Here is an 18,155-nt window from a genome sequence, read left to right as displayed (position 1 = left end):
CTCCCCCATTCTTTCAGAATGGCAAGAATCTTCCTTTCATTCAGTAAAGTTGACTCAAGGACTCCAAAGCTGAACTGGTCCCTGCCCTCCCCCTAGAAGCTGAGAAGGGGAAGCATTTCCATCCTGGTCTGCCCAGAGGGAGAAATCCAAGGGATAGAAGCCTAACTCAGTCCAATGTTTCCCTCTGGGCCACCGGGGGCCTCCTCCCTCTGTCACTCTGACTTTTGCAGGAGCTCCTGTCCCCACTCAATGCCCACCTGGTACCTGGTCTGAGGAAGGGAACAAAACCCCAGAAGGATGTCAAGATTGCTCTGGAGGGAGACTCTGCTCTAGCGGCCACCTGACAATCTGGCCAGCACCTTGCCACCTAGGGTAGGCAAACACACCCACATAGATTTGAGGGAACAGTGTCCACAAAGTAAGGAGGTAGTTCCATTCCAGGATTGATTCAGCCAGAGAGCAAGGGGGAGGAAATCCCTACAGTCAGGAAGGAGCCACCCCCACTGGCCTGTGAAGCCTGTGGGCCACTTGCAGACATGCAGAGGTTAAGTCATGCCAGAATTCAAGAAGGAACAGCCTAGGAAGGGTCCCAGGCCCATGCTAAATGTCCATGCACTGCCTGTGGCTGCATGCTCCTCAGCAATTGTCCTTGGCTGAGGCCCTTTTGCTTGGCTCACATTTTTCCAGTGTTTCCTGCACTGGAGGAACTGCCCCTGCCACCCCCATGGAGGGCCTCTCTGGGAGATCCTGCCCCCCTGGGCACGTCTGTCCTCTGGGAATGGTTGACCCCACTTCGTGTCCTCCTGGCTCCTACACCCCTGGCACCCACACAACAAAATGTTACATCTGTCCCAGTGGCCACTACTGTGTTCCAGGGCTGAGGCCTCAGCTGTGTCCAAGAGGTAAGTGTCCTGCCAATAGCCCAGCTGACAACCTTTCTCCACTTCCCTCAAAGGCCTGGCCTATACATTCTAATAACAAGATGGTAACTCCGGGATTTACAGAGCATTTCTATTTCCTGGGCAGGAGCCCTGCAGCAGAGATGCCGGGCCTCTATGCTGGACGCCAGCCCAGCACCCAGAGCCTACCCTCTGTCAGCTTCCTCCCCATCCCCTGCCTCCTCAGTCCCTAATCTTGGCCCATCTCCCTTCCCAGGTTTCTACTGCCCTGAAGGGACAGGGCTTAACTGGCAGCCCTGCCCTCCAGGCACCTATGGCCCTGTGCAGGGACTGAGCAGCCTGCCAGAATGTCAAGCCTGTGATAGGGGCAGGTTCTGCCCAAGTGCCAATGCTACGGAGGCTGGTGGACAGTGCTGGGAAGGCTTCTTCTGCTCCAGAGGGTCCACCCGGCCCAACCCAGAGGCCGACACTGAAGGTACCAGGCCCTCCCTGTTGGACACTGATCCCCTACCCCATTTTCTTTTTTTTTTTTTTAATTTTTTTTTTAACGTTTATTTATTTTTGAGACAGAGAGAGACAGAGCATGAATGGGGGAGGGTCAGAGAGAGGGAGACACAGAATCTGAAACAGGCTCCGGGTTCTGAGCTGTCAGCACAGAGCCCGACGTGGGGCTCGAACTCACGGACCGTGAGATCATGACCTGAGCCGAAGTCGGCGCTCAACCGACTGAGCCACCCAGGCGCCCCCCCTACCCCATTTTCTAACCCCCCCGACTGGGAGGTAGGGAACATATTCAGAGCCCTTCATCCATTCCATCAACCCAAAGAGACTGATGAGCCTGTTCTCTCCAAGAGACCTTGGGTGCCTATCATGGGCTACCTGGGCTCTCACTCGTGGTGGAGGGTGGGGGGCAGGGCAGGCAGGACATGGGTGCCCAGCATAAACAGTGAGTTGGTATTTGTCTCCACTACCTACTGTCCCTCCTGAGCAGGACAGCCCAAGAACTCCTGTATCCCACACAGACCAGGCTGAGGGCAAACACCAGGGCAGACCTGAGGAAGCTTACCTTATAGGTCATGGAGAAGTACTCTTCAGCTGAGCCCATGCATTTGAGTCAGCTGGTACATAATGATACTGAGGTTGGGGGAGAGCCAGGTCATCAAATCTGAATATTGGGGGTGGGGCCCATCCCAGGCATGGTCAATATGTTAATCCTCCCAAGTGGTTCTCATTGTATAGCTGAGGGATTGTTCCAGTGGTTTTGATCTTTTGGGGCTCAAGTCCTCTTTGGAATCCAGGGACCATAGGGCAAAATCCCATGATCCAGTCCAATCCCTGTCTCTGGCAGAAGGGAAAGTGAGGCTCAGAAAAACGGTCTGCTTTGCCTAAGGGCACACAGTCAGTAGCCAACTTGAGTGCTTAGGCCCACTGACCCCGGTCTAGCTTTCTATCACTCTGCAGCTGCCCTCGGGCCTAAAAGTCACACATTCTTATGGAGGCCTAGACTCTGGTGAGGACATTGATGCACAGCTCATCCCACCAGCTCCTGATCCTCCAGCTACAACACCCCTGTCTGCTCAGCAACAGCCCAGAACTAGCTGGTTTCCATCTTCAGTCAGCAGGCAGCCCTGGTGGCAGGCCTCTTGGAGCAGGGCCCATGTGGGTTGAGGGAGAGGAGAGAAGACACAGCTAAGCACCTCCAGAAACTAGGAAAAAATGTTAAAATACCAATCAGCATGAGAAGGTCTGCAAAAGCCTCTACAGTAAGAGCTGGAATAGGTGATGGAAACCCTGCCTCAGTCTCAAATGCTGTCTGACCACCCCTAGACCCCAGGGCTTGAACCTTCCAGAGAGGCCCTGCCTCCCTCAGATGCCCTGCTTCCTTCAAGAGCCCCTTCCAGATGCCACCATCCCATGTCAGGACAAGTTTCCCCTGATCTCTTCCCTTCTGTAACAGCAGCATGGGGCTATGGTGGAATAACCAGGTGCAGAGGGTGTGACCAGTGGGGGTGGGGCACCCACAGCCCAATTCCAGGGCCCAGAGCCTATACCAGCAATGCAGAAGGAGTTGTTTGGAGTACCTGCTCCTCACCACTTCCCAGGGGTCAGGCTGACTTGTTTCTTGGTTCCAGAGGAGGCTGGCCCATGTCCTCAGGGACACTACTGCCCCAGGGGTTCAGCCATACCCCAGCCCTGCCCACCTGGCACCTTCAGCACACGCATCAAGCTCAGCTCAGAGGTAGGGAAACTCCAGCCTGGGAGGAGGCTCGGTATGGGAAGAGCACTGTTTGGGTCTAGCCAAACCTTGAGGTCAAGGTTGTCATGGGGACTGGAGAACAGGGCACCTGGTCATCTCCTCCATCCTTCAGGTCTGTACGCGAAAGTCGTTTTCCCAGGGAGATCTTCCCTGGCCCTCCTTACCACATATCTTACTCTACCATAGCATTTTACTTATACTGGCCTTGTTTATTTTCTATATTCCCCACCAAAATATAAGCACCACAAAGCTAGGGAGTTTTGTCTTTTGCTCACTACTCTATAGTTGGAATAGTGCCTGGCCCATAGCTGGCTCCCAGCACGTACTTGTTGGCTGCATGAATGACTGTACAAGCTGACTTAGGAACCTCAGAGGCAGCAGCAACCCCCTTGTGGCAGGTGCATGTTGGGGGTTGCAGGGAGCACAAGGAGGGAGGTCGGAGAGGGAGTGAGGAGCCAGCTATACAGCACCTGGTGCTCACCTTGAGGACTGCTACCTGAGGGAGATAGAGGCCAAAGTAGGGTTTGAGCAGAGGAGTGACATGAGACATTACTTTATAATACATATTAATATATAACTTATAAAACACCACCATGGGATGCACAAAATTCTATTTTAATTGCTAGGTTCCAAAAGTAATTTTAATATCTGGCTCTCTTCACAAGCCACTCCAAATTGTGGTTTGTAGTTCACCATTCAAAGACCCTCCTGTTGTTAGAGAAATATTCCTGGCTTGTCAAAAGGTCCAGGAATGCCAGCTCTCTAGGGTGCTTGGTCCTCCTTACTCAAATGAGCAGAGAGGTCTTCCCTGAAGGTAGATCAGAAGAACAGGCTTCTCCTGTTGTTATTGGTCAAACTACAAAAGAACATGGAAGTAAAGAGGAAAAAAGGAAAGCAAGCAGAACAACATGCTGATAGAGTAGTTTTGGAGTGTTAAGCCTTGACTATCATAGGGAGTTTGTGCCCCACCTGGAGAATGTGCAAGCAGAATGGAGCAAGGTCCTATCAGGGGTGCTGTAGATGAAGGAAGGTGAACCAAGACAAGGTGTTCTCTGACCTGAGGCCCCTTTAAGGCCTTCTGGTGTGGTCTCTGCCTCCCTGCCTTGGCCGGAGCTGGGAGTTGGCATCTTAGTGGGGACATCTCCCACAGGCTGCCTGCTCCCCGTGCCCGCCTGGCCACTACTGCGGCTCTGCAGGCCTCACCAGCCCTTCTGGGCCCTGCAGCACAGGCTTCTTCTGCCGCCATGGAGCCATCGTACCCAATGGCTCCCTGGAAGACGGGACCAGTGGCCCTTGCCCTGCAGGTACCCCCTGGGGACTGGTTTGAAGAGGAGCCTAGGGAGATGGGAAGGGAGCAAGCTCCAAGGCTGCCACTCAGACAGGGGCCAACAGCCCCCTGGGCTCTGCAGGAACTGGGCCTAGGATGGGGTTTCCTGTGGCCCTGACCTGTTGGATCTGTTTCCCTTTCAGGGCACTTTTGCCCCCCAGGCACTGTTACCCCGAGGCCATGCCCAGCAGGCACCTACAACAGCCTGGCCTCGCAGGGCCACTGTGAGTCTTGTCCTGAGGGGTGAGTGCTAAAAGGCCATCCTAGGGGCTCACGTGTCCAGTTGGGCAGAGTTTGCATTCCTGCTACAGAAGGTGGCTGGACAAGATGCTAGCTAAGATCTCTTTCAACCTGAGTTTTCTGTGACTTCAAGAAGTCACTGAAGAACTTCCACACCTTCTAGTCACCTTTCTTTATAACTCTTGATCTCTTTATTGGGTATCACTGAGTCATTCCTAATTTCAAACCTAGGTCTTTTTTGCTGCAATTTAAGCCATTTAAGTCCCACCCTGACCTCCCGCCCAGCCCCCTGTGCCTTAGCCGTAATAGAGCTATGATATCACCAGGTGGGCAATAACTCCTGAGGCCAGTGATGGAAGGTGAGCCCAGGCAGCCATCTCTGCCCCACGTCACGAAGCTGGGGCTTCCCAGCCCTGTGAGCCCCCTCCTCCCCACTTGTCTTTTCTGTAGTTTCTTCTGCCCGGCAAACACCTCCTCGGTGGTGGGAAACAAGTGTCCAGCTGGCCATTACTGCCCTGCTTCCACATCCTTTGCTTCTCAATTCCCCTGCCCCAGGGGCACCTACAAGCCACAGAGAGGGGGTGCCCAGCAGTCAGACTGCACACCCTGTGAACCAGGTAAGGGGACAGGTACATATCCCCAATCCTACCATGTTAGGCCACATCCTCCCTGACCAGTGAGGGCAGGACTCAGGCCTGTCTCAGATGGGGATGTTTTGGCCATAGCCCATGGTGCACACTAGGTCAGCCCACATTCGCTGGCTGGGGTGGAGGTACCCCAATCCCTCTGCTCCCCATGCCTGAGCATCCTGTCTTTCCCTCTCTCCTACAGGTTCCTACTGCCTCCTACCTGGGCTAGTGGCCGTGTCTGGGCCTTGTAGTGCAGGGTTCCACTGTACTCAGGCAGCGGCTGTCCCAAATCCCACTGATGGGATCACAGGAGACCTCTGTCCACCAGGCCACTTTTGTCCCAAGGGTAGCCCCAAGCCCACTCCATGCCCCCCAGGTGAGTTACCGATGGGGTGGGGTTGGTAACCAGCAATGCACAGGTCTGCTCTGGACCCTTGAGAGGGGGAAGGAATGAGGGTCCAGCCTTGGGGAGACATCTTGGGAAGGGCACAGAAGAAACCCCTAAACTATACTCAAAGAGCAATGTCCATCCTGAATGCACGTAGCATGGGACTTGGGGGTAGAATGATGAATGAGGTGGTTAAGAGCTTGGACCTTGGCTTGCTGGGGGAGGCTTGAACATGCAAGGGTGTATGGCAGAGGTACAACAAGAAGTGAGTGATGCCTTGCAGCACAGATGGGGGGATGAGATGAACCTCAGCTGTCAGGGCTCAGACCTCCAGGAGATGAGGCAGCCCAGGAGGCTGGGGAGCCCTTCAGCCACTGGTCTGTGAGGCCTAGCAGGCAGAGCAGGATCACCACTCGGTTTGAGAGGCGCCACCTTGAGTCTCCATGTGGGAGAGAGGCCCCCTGTGGTAGCCATGGAGTATATACCTGCAGGCTCTCTCCTGCCCATCCCTGGGGCCATGTCACGGGAGGACTGCCAGCCGTGCCCAGCTGGCTGGTTCTGCTCCAGAGCCGGCCTGAGCTTCCCAGAGGCCCCATGCGAAGGAGGCTGGTTCTGCCCCAGGGCCTCTGTCTCTGGGCATAGTCCAGGTAAGGGTGCAGCCTCCTCACCATTTGGGTAAGGGGGGAGGATGTTATGGGACCGTCAGTGGGCTGGCTTAGAAGGAGACATGCCTGTGGTCTCAGGCTCCTGTGGCCCAAATGCAGTGAGACAGGCCCTTGTGACCTGGAACCTGCCATGGAAGGAGCTGATGACACCAGGTGTTAGCAAGCCTCCTCATGCACCCAGAGCACATAAAGGGAGAAGGGAGACACTTGGGATGAGTGATAAGAAAAGGAAGAAACAAGACTTTTTAAAAAATTAATCAAAGATGGATAATCCTGTGCTTTGGGGGAGGGAATAAAAATACTCTAGAGCTATATAAGGCACTCTAGTGAGAGCAAAGGAAGGGTCTTCACCCCTCATGTACTACCTGGGGTCCAGCAGAGAAGAGGGAGAAGGTCAGACCCCTAGGACAAGGATGCATTAGAGCTCTCTTTAGCAGAGCCTGCACAGTTCTATCTTCTAGGGCCTCTGTTCTCTGGAGGACACTGCATTTGACACAGCATTTCCCAAACTCACATGTCCAAAGAGCCCATGTTTTAAGAAACATCTGACAGGACAAGGACCCCTGGAAACAACTTCAGTGAGAGATGCTCTGACCTGGAAGCCTGGGGCTGCCTCAGGTACCTTGTGAGGTTCCCAGTTCTAACTCCCATCCTGTGGAGAGCACTGTCTTTCCACCCCTCTCAGTCCCGTCACTGTAGACCTGGTTCCTTCCCACCAAGGGACCACCAGGAGGTTCCTACAGGCCTTCCACACAGGGCTGGTTTTCAGCTGGAGCCTCCCCTTTAGGCATATATAGGACCAAGGTATAAGAATCCAGGCCTGGGAGTGTCGTACATCATAAGTACCATGAATCACATGCCCCATCCACTCAGCCACACTCACATGGAGGGAGTAAGAATCATTCTGGGCTCTGGCTGGAAGGAGATGCAGAGTCTCCCAAGAGGGAATGATTGTCTCCCATGGCTTTTCTAGGTACTCTCTGCCCCACTGGGCACTCATGCCCCCCAGGAAGCCTGGAGCCCCAGCTCTGCCCCCCAGGGCAGTATCAGGATGAACCTGGACAGAGTCTCTGCAAGACATGCCCTGCTGGAAAGTGAGGAGCTGTTGCCGGGACTAGGGTTCCTCCTTTATCTGGGTGACACCTGACCTTTCCTGCCCTCTCTGAGAGTAGAGGGGCTCATACATGTTTCAGGGACCGGTGACCATGGGCACTGCATGCACCCTTACCTTGCAGAACCCAATGTAAATAAAGCCCTAACGCCAATGCAGGGGCTTTGGAGGGCTGCAGACTTTGTGTACAAGACTCATAGGACAGGAGGCCATTGTCCTCCTTGATGCTCATTTCCTCTGACCTCAGATGGTCCTGGGGGGGTTCGCTTCTGCCCAAATCCATCATGCTCCAGGAGCTTTCTTCCTCTGGAGGATCCTCAATGCCTAGAAAACCTAGGGATGTAGAAAGCCCTGACTCCTTCATTCTTGACCACCTACTGGCTGTTTCCGCAGGTTCTGTTCCTTTGGGATTCAGAGGCCAGGCGCCAGGCCTATTTGGCCAATGGACTGTCCTGCTGGCTACTATTGCCCTTTGGGTACCTGGACCCCCACCCAGCACCCATGTCCAAGGGGAACCTTCCGAGAGTGGCCTGGTGCACGCAGTGCTACGGATTGTAGACCTTGTCCTGCAGGACAATTCTGTTCAGATTCAGGTGACAAGAGCCATCTCTCTGGGATTCTGAGGGGTCGTTTTGTGATCCATTTGTCCCAGAGGCACTTAACCTGTCTGAAGGTGACATCCTAGGTCCCCCTCCCATCACATATGACCTGTGGCCCTGTATAGGGGATGCTACCTGAGGCCTGAACATGGGTATGGGATGGGAAGGCAAAGGCGACCTGGTTCTGACCCCTAAGAATTCACAGTGGGGAAGGGGATGGAAAGAGACAAGAACATGAATGTTACAGCCCAAGCATGCTGATTTCTGGCAGACAAGATGTTCTGGATGTCCTGGGCAGGAGAGGGACATCGATCCCACAGGGGTGGAGGCTTCATGGAGTGCTTGCTATGGGCTTTGAAGGTAATGGCCCTGTTCAGGAGTCAGGGGTTTCTGTCCAGAGCAGCAGGGGGCAGGACTTCAGGGAGACCCTGCCAGGACTGAGCCTGAGGATGAGAGAGTAGACATAGCAGTAACCATGTTGCAAAGAGGAGGAAGACAGTATGGTGTGCATTTGTCAGTTTTAGCTGACTACTCCATTTATGTATAGATCATCTAGAACTACATACAGTAGGGCAGTAAACAGAATAGTGCACGGTACTAGGAAGCAGAAGAAGGGAGGTGTGGATTCCCACAGATGGTCCCCTGGGGATCCCCATAGGAGCATGGGTGTGTCACACCAGAGTAAGACTAGGGGTGTGAGGCATTGGCCTATCACCTGCAGCCAGGGTGGCAAAGCCCTGCACATCTCCAACTACCACAGCAGGGCCTGTATTTCTAGGTTCCTAAGTGAGCACTCATTCATTTTGGCTCTATATGATCCTATGGCATGTGACCAGACAGGCCTTTTAAGCTCATTTATCGTCACAATAGAGCTGCCATTTTACAGATGACAAACCTGAGTTGAAAGTGGCCTCCTGCACAGGGAGTGAGCAGCAGAGCTGGGAGGGGATGCAGAGTCTGGCTGCAAAGCCTGGTGCCTTGAGCTTCAGGACACACCACACTTCCCAGCTTAGGCACAGTTCCAGGCGCTCTTCCAGGTCCCTTTTTTCCCTTTCCTTCTCATTTGAAGCCAGGTTCACTGTCATAGACTCAGCCTACCTCCACCCCCTCTCCATAGGATCCGGGAAACCCTTCCCAGATGGGCCATGCTCAGCAGGTTATTACTGTCCTCTTGGCCAGACCTCAGCCACCCCTACATCTTTCCGGTGTCCCCGTGGCTTCTACTGTCCAGAGGGATCTCCCCAGCCAAGGGCCTGTGAGAATGGAACATTCCAGCCCCAGGAGGCCAAGGGGTCTTGTGAGCCCTGCCCTGCAGGATTCTACTGTGAAGCATCAGGCACAGGTGAGCTGATGAACACAAGGTCCCCATATGGTGCTGCGTCCCAGGGCAAGGTTCCAGTAGTTTGAGCCCCTGTAGGAGTGATTCCTGATGAGCAGGAGGTCCCCTCCCTTGTTCAAGAGAGAGGAGAGGGACTAACCTGAGGTGGCACAGTAAATCGGCTCAGTACAAGAGACCCCTGGTATCCTCCCTTATGCATTCATTTAGGTTTGGATTTAGAATGTATCTCAGGAGTTCTTATGCCAGAATCTTGGTTGTCATAGTCATAGTGTTATGATCCACATGCAGTCTATGACAACTGGCAGCAAAGCGGAGAGAAGGGGACCCTGAAACAGTCCAGGTACAAGGTAAAGACAAGTTAGGGACTTAAGCTGGGAGGAGGGATTGCATGGTGACTCACCAGAATGTCCAGTGCCCAGCTCAGGATGGTAGGCACTACATGCAGGACAGAAAAATCTCAGGTCTAGGACCCTAGGATCTAGTTGGCTGTGGCCCGACTCGGTGTCCACACTCAAGATCATGATATGGTCTTGTTCCTATTTAGAGATACACAGATGGCTACTGACCCAGCAGAGCCCAGGAGCAAAGAAGTGGAGTCTTCAGACCACTGCATGGGTGGTGGACCTAGTGTGCCCAGCATGGGCAAGTTCCACCTTATAGAGAAACGGAGTTTTATGCTCAAGAGTCAGCCTCAAGGCTAGAGATCTCATAAGGCTACAGAGGTTTCTTGGGCAATACACCTTCTGCCACGATGACAGATGGACAGCCATTGAGGGTCCCTCTCCCACCCAATATGCCTGGGAATTAGACAAAGAATGAAGCACCTTGACTGAGGGGCTGGGCCAGGGCAGCCTCGGAGCTGGGGGGAGGGGGGTCCCAAGTCTCTGACCAGGATGCTCAGAAGGTAGGGCTCTTACTGCAAGCTCAGGCTGACCCTGCCATTGCACCCTAGGTCTCACAGCCGGTGGCCCCAGCCTGTGCCTCCAGGGCTACTTCTGTCCCCCTGGCTCCCACTCAGCCACTGCCCACCCATGCCCTCGGGGGACATTCGGGCCCAGGCGAGGGGCCAGTGCAGAACTGGACTGTGAGCTGTGCCCAGCAGGTTTGTGGACTCTGGACAATGAGCCATTAGAAAGCCTAGACTAAAGGGCTGAGGAGAGAATAAGGAAAAGTAGAAGGAGGGCAGGCAAACAAATCCATTAGGGAATGTGCCTTGGCCCCCTGTGCCCATATTGCCATAGCAGCCCCTCATATGCCTAACAGCTGGGTCAAGGTAAGCAAAGTCAAGTCCAAGCATGGGTCAGAGCCCTGTTGATCTCCTGTAGGCCCACAGTCCCCACCATCCTTTGGATTCTCCAGGCCTCTTCATAGCCTGTGCTCCAGCCTACCCCCACATGTACCTCTAGGGCTCAGGGTGAGACCAACCCCCATGTTTTCTTCAGAGACCAGGTATGGCTGGAAAAAAGCACTGCCCTGGGCAAGGCAGCTCCATGTGTCTCTAGCTCATTCTGCCCCTCACTCGTGACTCTGCCTGGCCATCATGCCAACACCCTGTGCTAGTCTGAGAGCCTGGGGAGGGGAGGAGCATGTGGGGCATAGCCTAAGAGAGGCAGGGCTGGTGCCAGAGCCAGAGGGAGGTGGGAGGGGTCCTTCTGTCACCTGCCCCTTGGGTCTGCTTCTTATAGGGATGTTCTGTTCATCAGAAGGGCTGTCCCAGCCATCAGGGCTCTGCCACTCAGCGCACTACTGCACAGGAGGTGCGGTGTCTCCCACCCCCCTCAAACACAAGGTATGTAACACTAGGCACGTGCCCCCAGACATGTGTCTTGAGTCCACCCTGAACAGTGACTTTTTTTCTTTTCAAGCATTTGCCTTCTTGTATGACATCTTGGGTTTGATGGCATGTGACAATAATAGCAGTAACATAGAGCCTTTAGTTGGTACTGGGCAATGTTCATGTGTCATATACACATTGACTCAGCAGACCTCGCAATGGCCCTGTGGGAGGCCCCAGGGTTACCCCACTTTAGACATGAAGAAACGGAGAAGCATGTGGAGTAATGGATGTTCTCAAAGCCACATGGTGAGAAGGTGACCATCAGTATATTAGATCATTATACTGTAGAGCAGGGTAGTGTGTGGATGGACTCATGGACTCATGTTGGACAGACAGATGGACAGATGTGTATTGGTGTGTTAGTTGATTGTCTCTGATTCTCATTTTGTTACTGACTTGTGTTGTGACCTTGGACATACCTGCCCCTTGCACTAACTTCCATTTTAGAACATATTCTGCCCCAATCCTACATTGATGCCACAGAGAAGAGACAAGGTCAGGGAATGAGGAAGAGAGGGGGAGGAGGTCAATACTATATTTAGGAAGTAAGAGATCCTTCCCAGACCTTCTAGTTCATCCTCCATAGGCCTTTGACTGAAAGAGTTGGAAGCACATAGTAATGGGATGATTTTGCATGTAATGCTCTTATTTGAGGTCTCCCCACCCCCAAGTGCCAGAAGAGGTGTTTGCAACCTGAGACCACAGCTCTAATGTAAAGGCCTTTCTTCCTTCTCTCTGACTGACAGGTGGAGGCCCCAGGACTTTCTGGGAATGATATCTGCCCTCCAGGCTTCTTCTGCCCCAGGGGAACAGGCTCCCCAATGCCATGCCTGCCTGGGTCTTACTCCTCTGCCCCAGGCCTGGCCAGCGAGGACCAGTGCCAGCCGTGTCCTCCAGGGCACTACTGCAGCAACCCTGGGCTCTCCCATGTCCCAGAGGCAGAACTCTGTGATGCAGGGTGAGGGGGCCCTGACCCTGAACTCCTCAGGTGCAAAGAAGGAGGAGGGTCCCTAGGTCAGGCCTGATAGGGCCCCAAGTTACAGATCCCATGGTCTCTCCCCAGTCCCTATAAGGAGCCTGAGCCAGGGTAACTGTCCCCTAGGATGTAGGCCTCTGATGTGTTGTCCCTTTGATATAGGACTGAACTGATCCCACCCTCCCAGCACTGACCTTCCAAGAGCCAAGGAATGCCAGTGTGCCAGGACAGCCCTATGGTCCCACTAAGTCTCAGGGCAGCCTCCACACCCTCCACTACCAGGCCTTGGTCTTTTCCTCGTTGGCCAATGGCCAACCTGTGTCTGAGATTCCTGACAAGTACATTTTCTCCTCACTGTTGAAAGGGACTGGAGACTGGCCACCAGTAAGAAGGAAGTCCTGTTCCATCTGTTCACAGGACAGAAAAATCTTGGAGAGGGAAGCCATGCTTATCCTGGAAAATGTCTGACCCTTCCCAGAACTGGGCCTGAGCCCCTACTGTATAGTTTCCTATCACAGGGGCAGAGACATGTTTTAGAGTTGAGGACCAGAGGACCTCCTTCCATCCCAGGGATGACCCTTGGCTGTGGCCATACTGAGCTTGTCCTCAGCACAACTCTGATAGCCTGGGGCTCCAAAGGCTACCCCTTTCTCTCACCTTTTGCTTGGCCAGGACCCCATCATCATGCTAGAAGTGGTTCAGCCACAATTCTTCATTTCCTCAGGTATATCTGCCTGGGAGGCAGTGCTGTGCCCTCACCTTCTGATGGAACCCACGGATACAGATGTCCTCCTGGCTTCCACTGTCCCTCAGGGGCTCACAGCGAGCAGCCCTGTGAACCTGGCACCTTCAGCCCATTGCCTGGGGCTGACACCTGCCTGCCTTGCCCAGGAGGCACCTACTGCCAAAATGTTGCTACCGTGGAGCCCACCACCTGCCCCAAAGGTAACGAATGCCCTCAGATCAGCCTCTTCCATCACTCTCAGGGGTAGAGGGACATTGGACATGGCCACAATGGACAGCGCACCTCAGGGTTCACTGTAGTTGGCGCCCCCGGCTCCCAAAGCTCGACTCTGTCCTGGCACTGAATGCTCGATGGCAAAACCTCAGCCCTCCCTGGCAGTCAGAGACCCACTTATAAAATGGGGCTAATTATGCTGCAGAAGGAGGACACAGGGTGAAGGTTGCTGAGGACTGCCAGGGCCTCCCTCACACAGTCTGTGACCAGCCTCATATATTCATACCTCCCTATCACCGCAGGTTTCCAGGGTGCCCAGAAGGTAAGTGTGCATATTCTATGGAGGGAGGAACACAGATCTGAGAGGCTGGAAATTCTGGTCAGTCCCATCCTGATCCTAAGGTGCTGCTGTCCTTGGACAGCCACCACCTGTCTGCAGAGTGAAACCAGAGGATTTTGAGAACCCCACCCTGAGAGAGTTGAGTAAATGCCCCCAGAGAAGACTACAGCATGTCTCTTGTGAGACTCTTAACCAGGTTGCCTGTTGGAATGCTTCTAGGGCAGCTATTTCTTGAGTGGGAATACTGGGGGGTTGTTTGAGGTGCACATGACCCCACTTTCTCTAGCACAAGAAACTCTCTCTCCCAGGCCTATCAAGCCAGACCAGACCTATTACTCATTCTTACTATGTAATGACTCCAGAAACCTCAGTGCTGACGTCCCCACACACGCATGCACATGCATGTCCACACACAAGCACACAGGCACACCTCTGCTGCCTGCACAGACCCCTTAAAGCCCCCACCCTCCTAGCCTGGATTCTAACCCTCCCCGCCTTCTCCCACCACCTAGGCCAGCATCCTCTTCCCTGTCCTTCAGCTGTGCTCTCTGCGTCCCTCTCAGGGCTTCCCTCACTTCTCTGCCATAAATGATGAGGTTGTAAGGCCCAGGGAGTAGCTATGGGGTTGGGACACTTGGTGTCCACTTACTCATATCTTCCCCACAGGTCACTATTGCCCAGGAGGGACACCCTCTGCTCTTCCCTGCCCGGAGGGAACCCTGAACCTACGGGAAGGTGCTCTCTCCCCCAGGGCCTGTCAGCCCTGTCCTGCAGGGAGATACTGCCCTGGTGAGGGCAACGGGCAGACCGAGGGTAAGTACCAGCGACCCAGAAGAGCTATGTCCCAGCCCCACTGCAGAGCTGCCCGCAGTGCACTTCTTGGCAGGGCCACAGCATACGTCTGGGTCTGGCTGCCTACCTCGCTGTGACCTCCTGACACTTCCTCCCTTGGGCCCTCCCTCTCTCCCCCAAAGGTCCTCAGCCTTGTGGCCAAGAGCAGGTTCTCATTCTAGCTCTGAACTTAGTGCAGGTGTGACCTTGGACAAGTCACTTAACCCCTCTGACCTCTGTCTCCTCCCCTGTAAAATGGGGTGATAACAGTACCCACCTTCCACAGTTGCTATGGGGAGTGTGGTCCCTACAAACAGGAGCTCAGAACAGTGCCTGGTGCACAATAAGTGCCCACAGCTGTCATCTCTTATAGCTACACCTCACCCTAGATTCCAAGTGGAAGCCACCAGCTCAGGGCCATGGACACCATAGGTGCTCAGTAATCCCTTGTTTCCCTGACTTTTCCTTCCTCTTGCTTTAATTTCCATGATTCTCTGGGGTTTAGGATAGCAGGCAGGGACCAGGGAGGAGGCAAGAAAAGGGCCTTCCACAGCACAGGCAGCTGGTAAGGCTTCTGATGCTGCCCTAAAATTCTAGTCTTTCTGTATCCAAGGACCCTGCTCAGCTGGTTACTACTGTGAGGGGGGAGCTTCCAGCCCCACTCCCCAGAGAAACTCTGCCTTCCCCCTCAATGGACCCTGTCCCCGAGGCCACTACTGCCCCCAGGGGACTCTGTACCCTGTGCCCTGCCCGATGGGGACAACAAGGAGCAGCCCAGGTGAGCATCTGACTTGTACTTTCCCACCCCCTCCCAGCTGTGGGTCCCTCCTTCTTCAAAATCCCAGTGTTAGCACCGTAGACACAAACAGCACAACAGAAGCATCTGTTTGTCAGGGTTTCTGGGGCTCCCACTAGGGTGGACATGAGGCTGGGAGACAGGCCTGTGCCTAAGTGTGGATGTTAGGGCTTCCCACCCAGGACAAGGTCCACTCCTCCACCCTTTAGACGATGCCCAATGCAGGGCTTTGTCTGCAAAATGCAGGGCTGTTCTTTTGGCCAACCAAGGCAGAGATGCCCTAAGCGAGGCTTTGATCAGTGGCTACTTCATCCAACACATATTGTGCTAGGCACTGGGATGTGGCAGCAAGCCAAGCAGGGAAAATGTCCTGTCTTCAGGACTTGATATTCCAGCATGGGGACAGAGCCCATGAAGTTCAACCTCCTTATCCAGGTGGCACCTCCGAGGGGAGCTGCGGGCCCTGCCCAGCTGGCTCCTTCTGCCCTGGCCTGGACCTTAGCTCTCCTATCAGCTCCTGTGTGGCTGGCTCTGAATGCCCCTGGGACCTCAGGACCTCCAGCCCCATGGCCATCCTCTGTCCTCAGGTACTTCCCCGGGAGCTGCAGAAGGGAGCCCAGTCCCCAAGGCTTGGGAAACCAGGGGTCCCCACCCAGGATTCAGGCTGGAGCCCTCCAACTGTGGGCCTTAGGCCAGCTCTTGGTGCCTTGTAGGAGGGACCTCAACACTCCCATCTCCCAGGCCCCAGTTCTTTCTCCAACTGGCCCACCCAGCCTCCTGGCTTCCTGCACTCCAGTCACCATGACCTGAACCACCTAGAATGAAGGATAACTCCATGACCTTCCTGAGCCCCTGAGCACTCAGCCATACCCAACCTGGCTCTCAGAGGTGCCATTTTGTGTCCAATGCCCAGGGTCACTTCTGCCAACCAGGGTCTGCTTGGCCTGTCCTGTGCCACCAAGGGGAGTACCAGCCGTCCCTAGGTTCAGACTCCTGCCTCCTGTGCCCACCTGGCTTTCACTGCCCGCATCCCGGCACCAGAATGCCCAGGCTCTGCCCAGCACATGCCTACTGCCCAGCCGGTATGCCCAGGAACCCTCAAGTCCCCATGCATCCCAGACCTTTATCTTTCTCCCCGAAATGCTCATCTTCCTTCCTTCTTTCCTTCCTTCCTTCCTTCCTTCCTTCCTTCCATTCATTCAAACTCCGTGGAGTGCCTACTGCATACCATTGCACTAGGAGTGCCAATGGGGAAGAGCACCTGCACAACTTCCATCCTCCCCTCACTCCTACCCCATGCCCATCCTGACCGGCCCCCCCCCCCCATTTCTTTTCTTCTCTTCAGCATGACGTACCCATGCTCAATGTCCTGCCTCTTTCTTACACTCAGCCTGGGGGCCCAGGGTGAGTACCTGGATCAGGATGATGGCAAACAGATGTCATAACCTGTGCCAGGTCTGGGCCAACAATCTGGGAGCAGCTTCCTGAGCACCACATGGAGAAGGGCTCTGTGGTGGTGTTGGGGCACAGGAAGTGGAATCTGAAGATCAGAAGGCAATGTCCCAGTGACCATGAGTTCACTCTCCTCAAGTCTGAGTCCAGTCACCCTGAACACACTGTGAATTAGCCCATGCTCACCCAAACGTTTGCATGCACATGTGAATACATACACCCATGCACAAGTGTACATACACAGGCTCATAGTGCACACATACAAACTCACATGTGTGCACACATGTACAGATGCACACACAGTGTATGCAGACACATGGAAATTCACACACACAAATGCATACAAACATACATGTGTTATCCCCAGGCAGCCTGGCAGACAAGCACGTATCCACAAAAGTTCATAATCTTTGCCATGTCTTACATAAATTTGGGGAAAATATTCCTGAAAATTTTAGGAGTTGTATGTTACCTTTGCAAGTATTTGATCCACAGGTAATGCATACATTTGTTCTTCCTTTCACATATATATTTAATGTTTATTTATTTTGAGAGAGAGAAAGAGAATAAGCACAAGCAGGGGAGGGGCATAGAGAATGGGAGAGAGGATCCCAAGCAGGCTCCACACTGTCAGTGCAGAGCCCAATGCAGGGCTCAATCTCATGAACCATGAGATCATGACCTGAGCTGAAATCAAGAGTCAGATGCTTAACCAACTGAACCACCCAGACACCCCTACCTTTGTTCTTCTTGTGACTATGTTGTGAAAGGTATATGTACCCCTTTCAAATGAGTGACCTCTTACCCCAGAATATTTACAACATTTCAAGTTCAAAGAACTTGGCCTGTTGTCCCCACAATTACAGGTTGTATTAGTCACACACACACACACACACACAGAGGAAGTACAGGTGCCCTCTGGGAAGCACTGTTCACCTGGCTACCCAGACCCTCAGCCCACTCTTGCTAAAGTCCTGACTCTCTTTAACCTTCCCTAAGTAAACTCACACCTTTCAGCTTCTTACTTCTGTTGGTCAGGAATTTTTTTTCAGTACATCCAGCTGCTCTCTTCAAACTTTTTCCCTGCTGGGGGACTTCTCTTATTTCCCATCCCAGGTGTATACTGGGGTGCGCCTGACACAAAGCACCACAGCCCACATACACAAGAAAATGCTGAGGTCAGCAAAGCCAGAGGATGGCCTCCAGGCCACTACAAGGGCCACTGATGTAGTGGGGTTGGGGGGTGACCCAGGTTAGAGAGAAGAGAACCACAACCAAGCAGGCCAGGCAGTAAGGCACTGTGGAGGTGGTGACTAGGAGGGAAAGGCAGCTCCCAAGAGAGATATACTTAGTATGGACTGACTGGTTCCAGCTCAGTCCCAGAGAGCCCAGTGTCTGATACAGAGAAGGCAACTCCCTGAGCCCATTGGCTAGATTAATAGCCCCTCACCCTCAAATAAGCTTCACTGCTATCTGGAAATTCTTCCCTAGGGAGTTACTCTTTTTAAGAG

General features: G+C 53.7%; 1 protein-coding gene and 1 long non-coding RNA gene across 17 annotated transcripts in view; one reads left to right on the top strand and one right to left on the bottom strand.

Moving 5' to 3' along the window:
- LOC109259117 (multiple epidermal growth factor-like domains protein 6) overlaps positions 1 to 18,155 on the top strand; it is a 61,720-nt gene that overhangs the window by 10,211 nt on the left and 33,354 nt on the right. For 14 of the 16 annotated variants that reach the window (XR_008421670.1, XR_008421669.1, XR_008421665.1 and 11 more), the window contains 15 exons: positions 231 to 372; positions 688 to 902; positions 1,156 to 1,374; positions 3,032 to 3,138; positions 4,307 to 4,460; positions 4,627 to 4,726; positions 5,174 to 5,340; positions 5,555 to 5,728; positions 9,233 to 9,457; positions 10,407 to 10,556; positions 11,140 to 11,243; positions 12,038 to 12,249; positions 12,992 to 13,212; positions 14,232 to 14,378; positions 15,010 to 15,174. Coding sequence is in view for 13 of the 16 variants with exons in the window: in XM_019436478.2 (XP_019292023.2) it covers positions 231 to 372; positions 688 to 902; positions 1,156 to 1,374; positions 3,032 to 3,138; positions 4,307 to 4,460; positions 4,627 to 4,726; positions 5,174 to 5,340; positions 5,555 to 5,728; positions 9,233 to 9,457; positions 10,407 to 10,556; positions 11,140 to 11,243; positions 12,038 to 12,249; positions 12,992 to 13,212; positions 14,232 to 14,378; positions 15,010 to 15,174 (2,502 nt within the window). In the remaining 3 variants the exon portion in view is untranslated. The remainder of the gene's footprint in view (positions 1 to 230; positions 373 to 687; positions 903 to 1,155; positions 1,375 to 3,031; positions 3,139 to 4,306; positions 4,461 to 4,626; positions 4,727 to 5,173; positions 5,341 to 5,554; positions 5,729 to 9,232; positions 9,458 to 10,406; positions 10,557 to 11,139; positions 11,244 to 12,037; positions 12,250 to 12,991; positions 13,213 to 14,231; positions 14,379 to 15,009; positions 15,175 to 18,155) is intronic. The other 2 variants (XM_053901207.1, XM_053901213.1) reach the window with 2 other exon arrangements.
- LOC109259119 (uncharacterized) lies at positions 8,351 to 9,674 on the bottom strand. The gene is made up of 2 exons (XR_008421672.1): positions 9,594 to 9,674; positions 8,351 to 8,558 (listed from the first exon to the last, which is right to left on the bottom strand). It is a non-coding gene; the product is annotated as an uncharacterized LOC109259119 (long non-coding RNA).

The sequence above is a fragment of the Panthera pardus genome, unplaced genomic scaffold, assembly GCF_024362965.1.
Source record: "Panthera pardus isolate Hobbes unplaced genomic scaffold, ASM2436296v1 HiC_scaffold_1, whole genome shotgun sequence".
In the NCBI taxonomy this organism is placed as follows: Eukaryota; Metazoa; Chordata; class Mammalia; order Carnivora; family Felidae; genus Panthera; species Panthera pardus.
The sequence above is the reverse complement of the archived record's forward strand: the minus strand, read 5'-3'. Positions and strand labels throughout refer to the sequence as shown.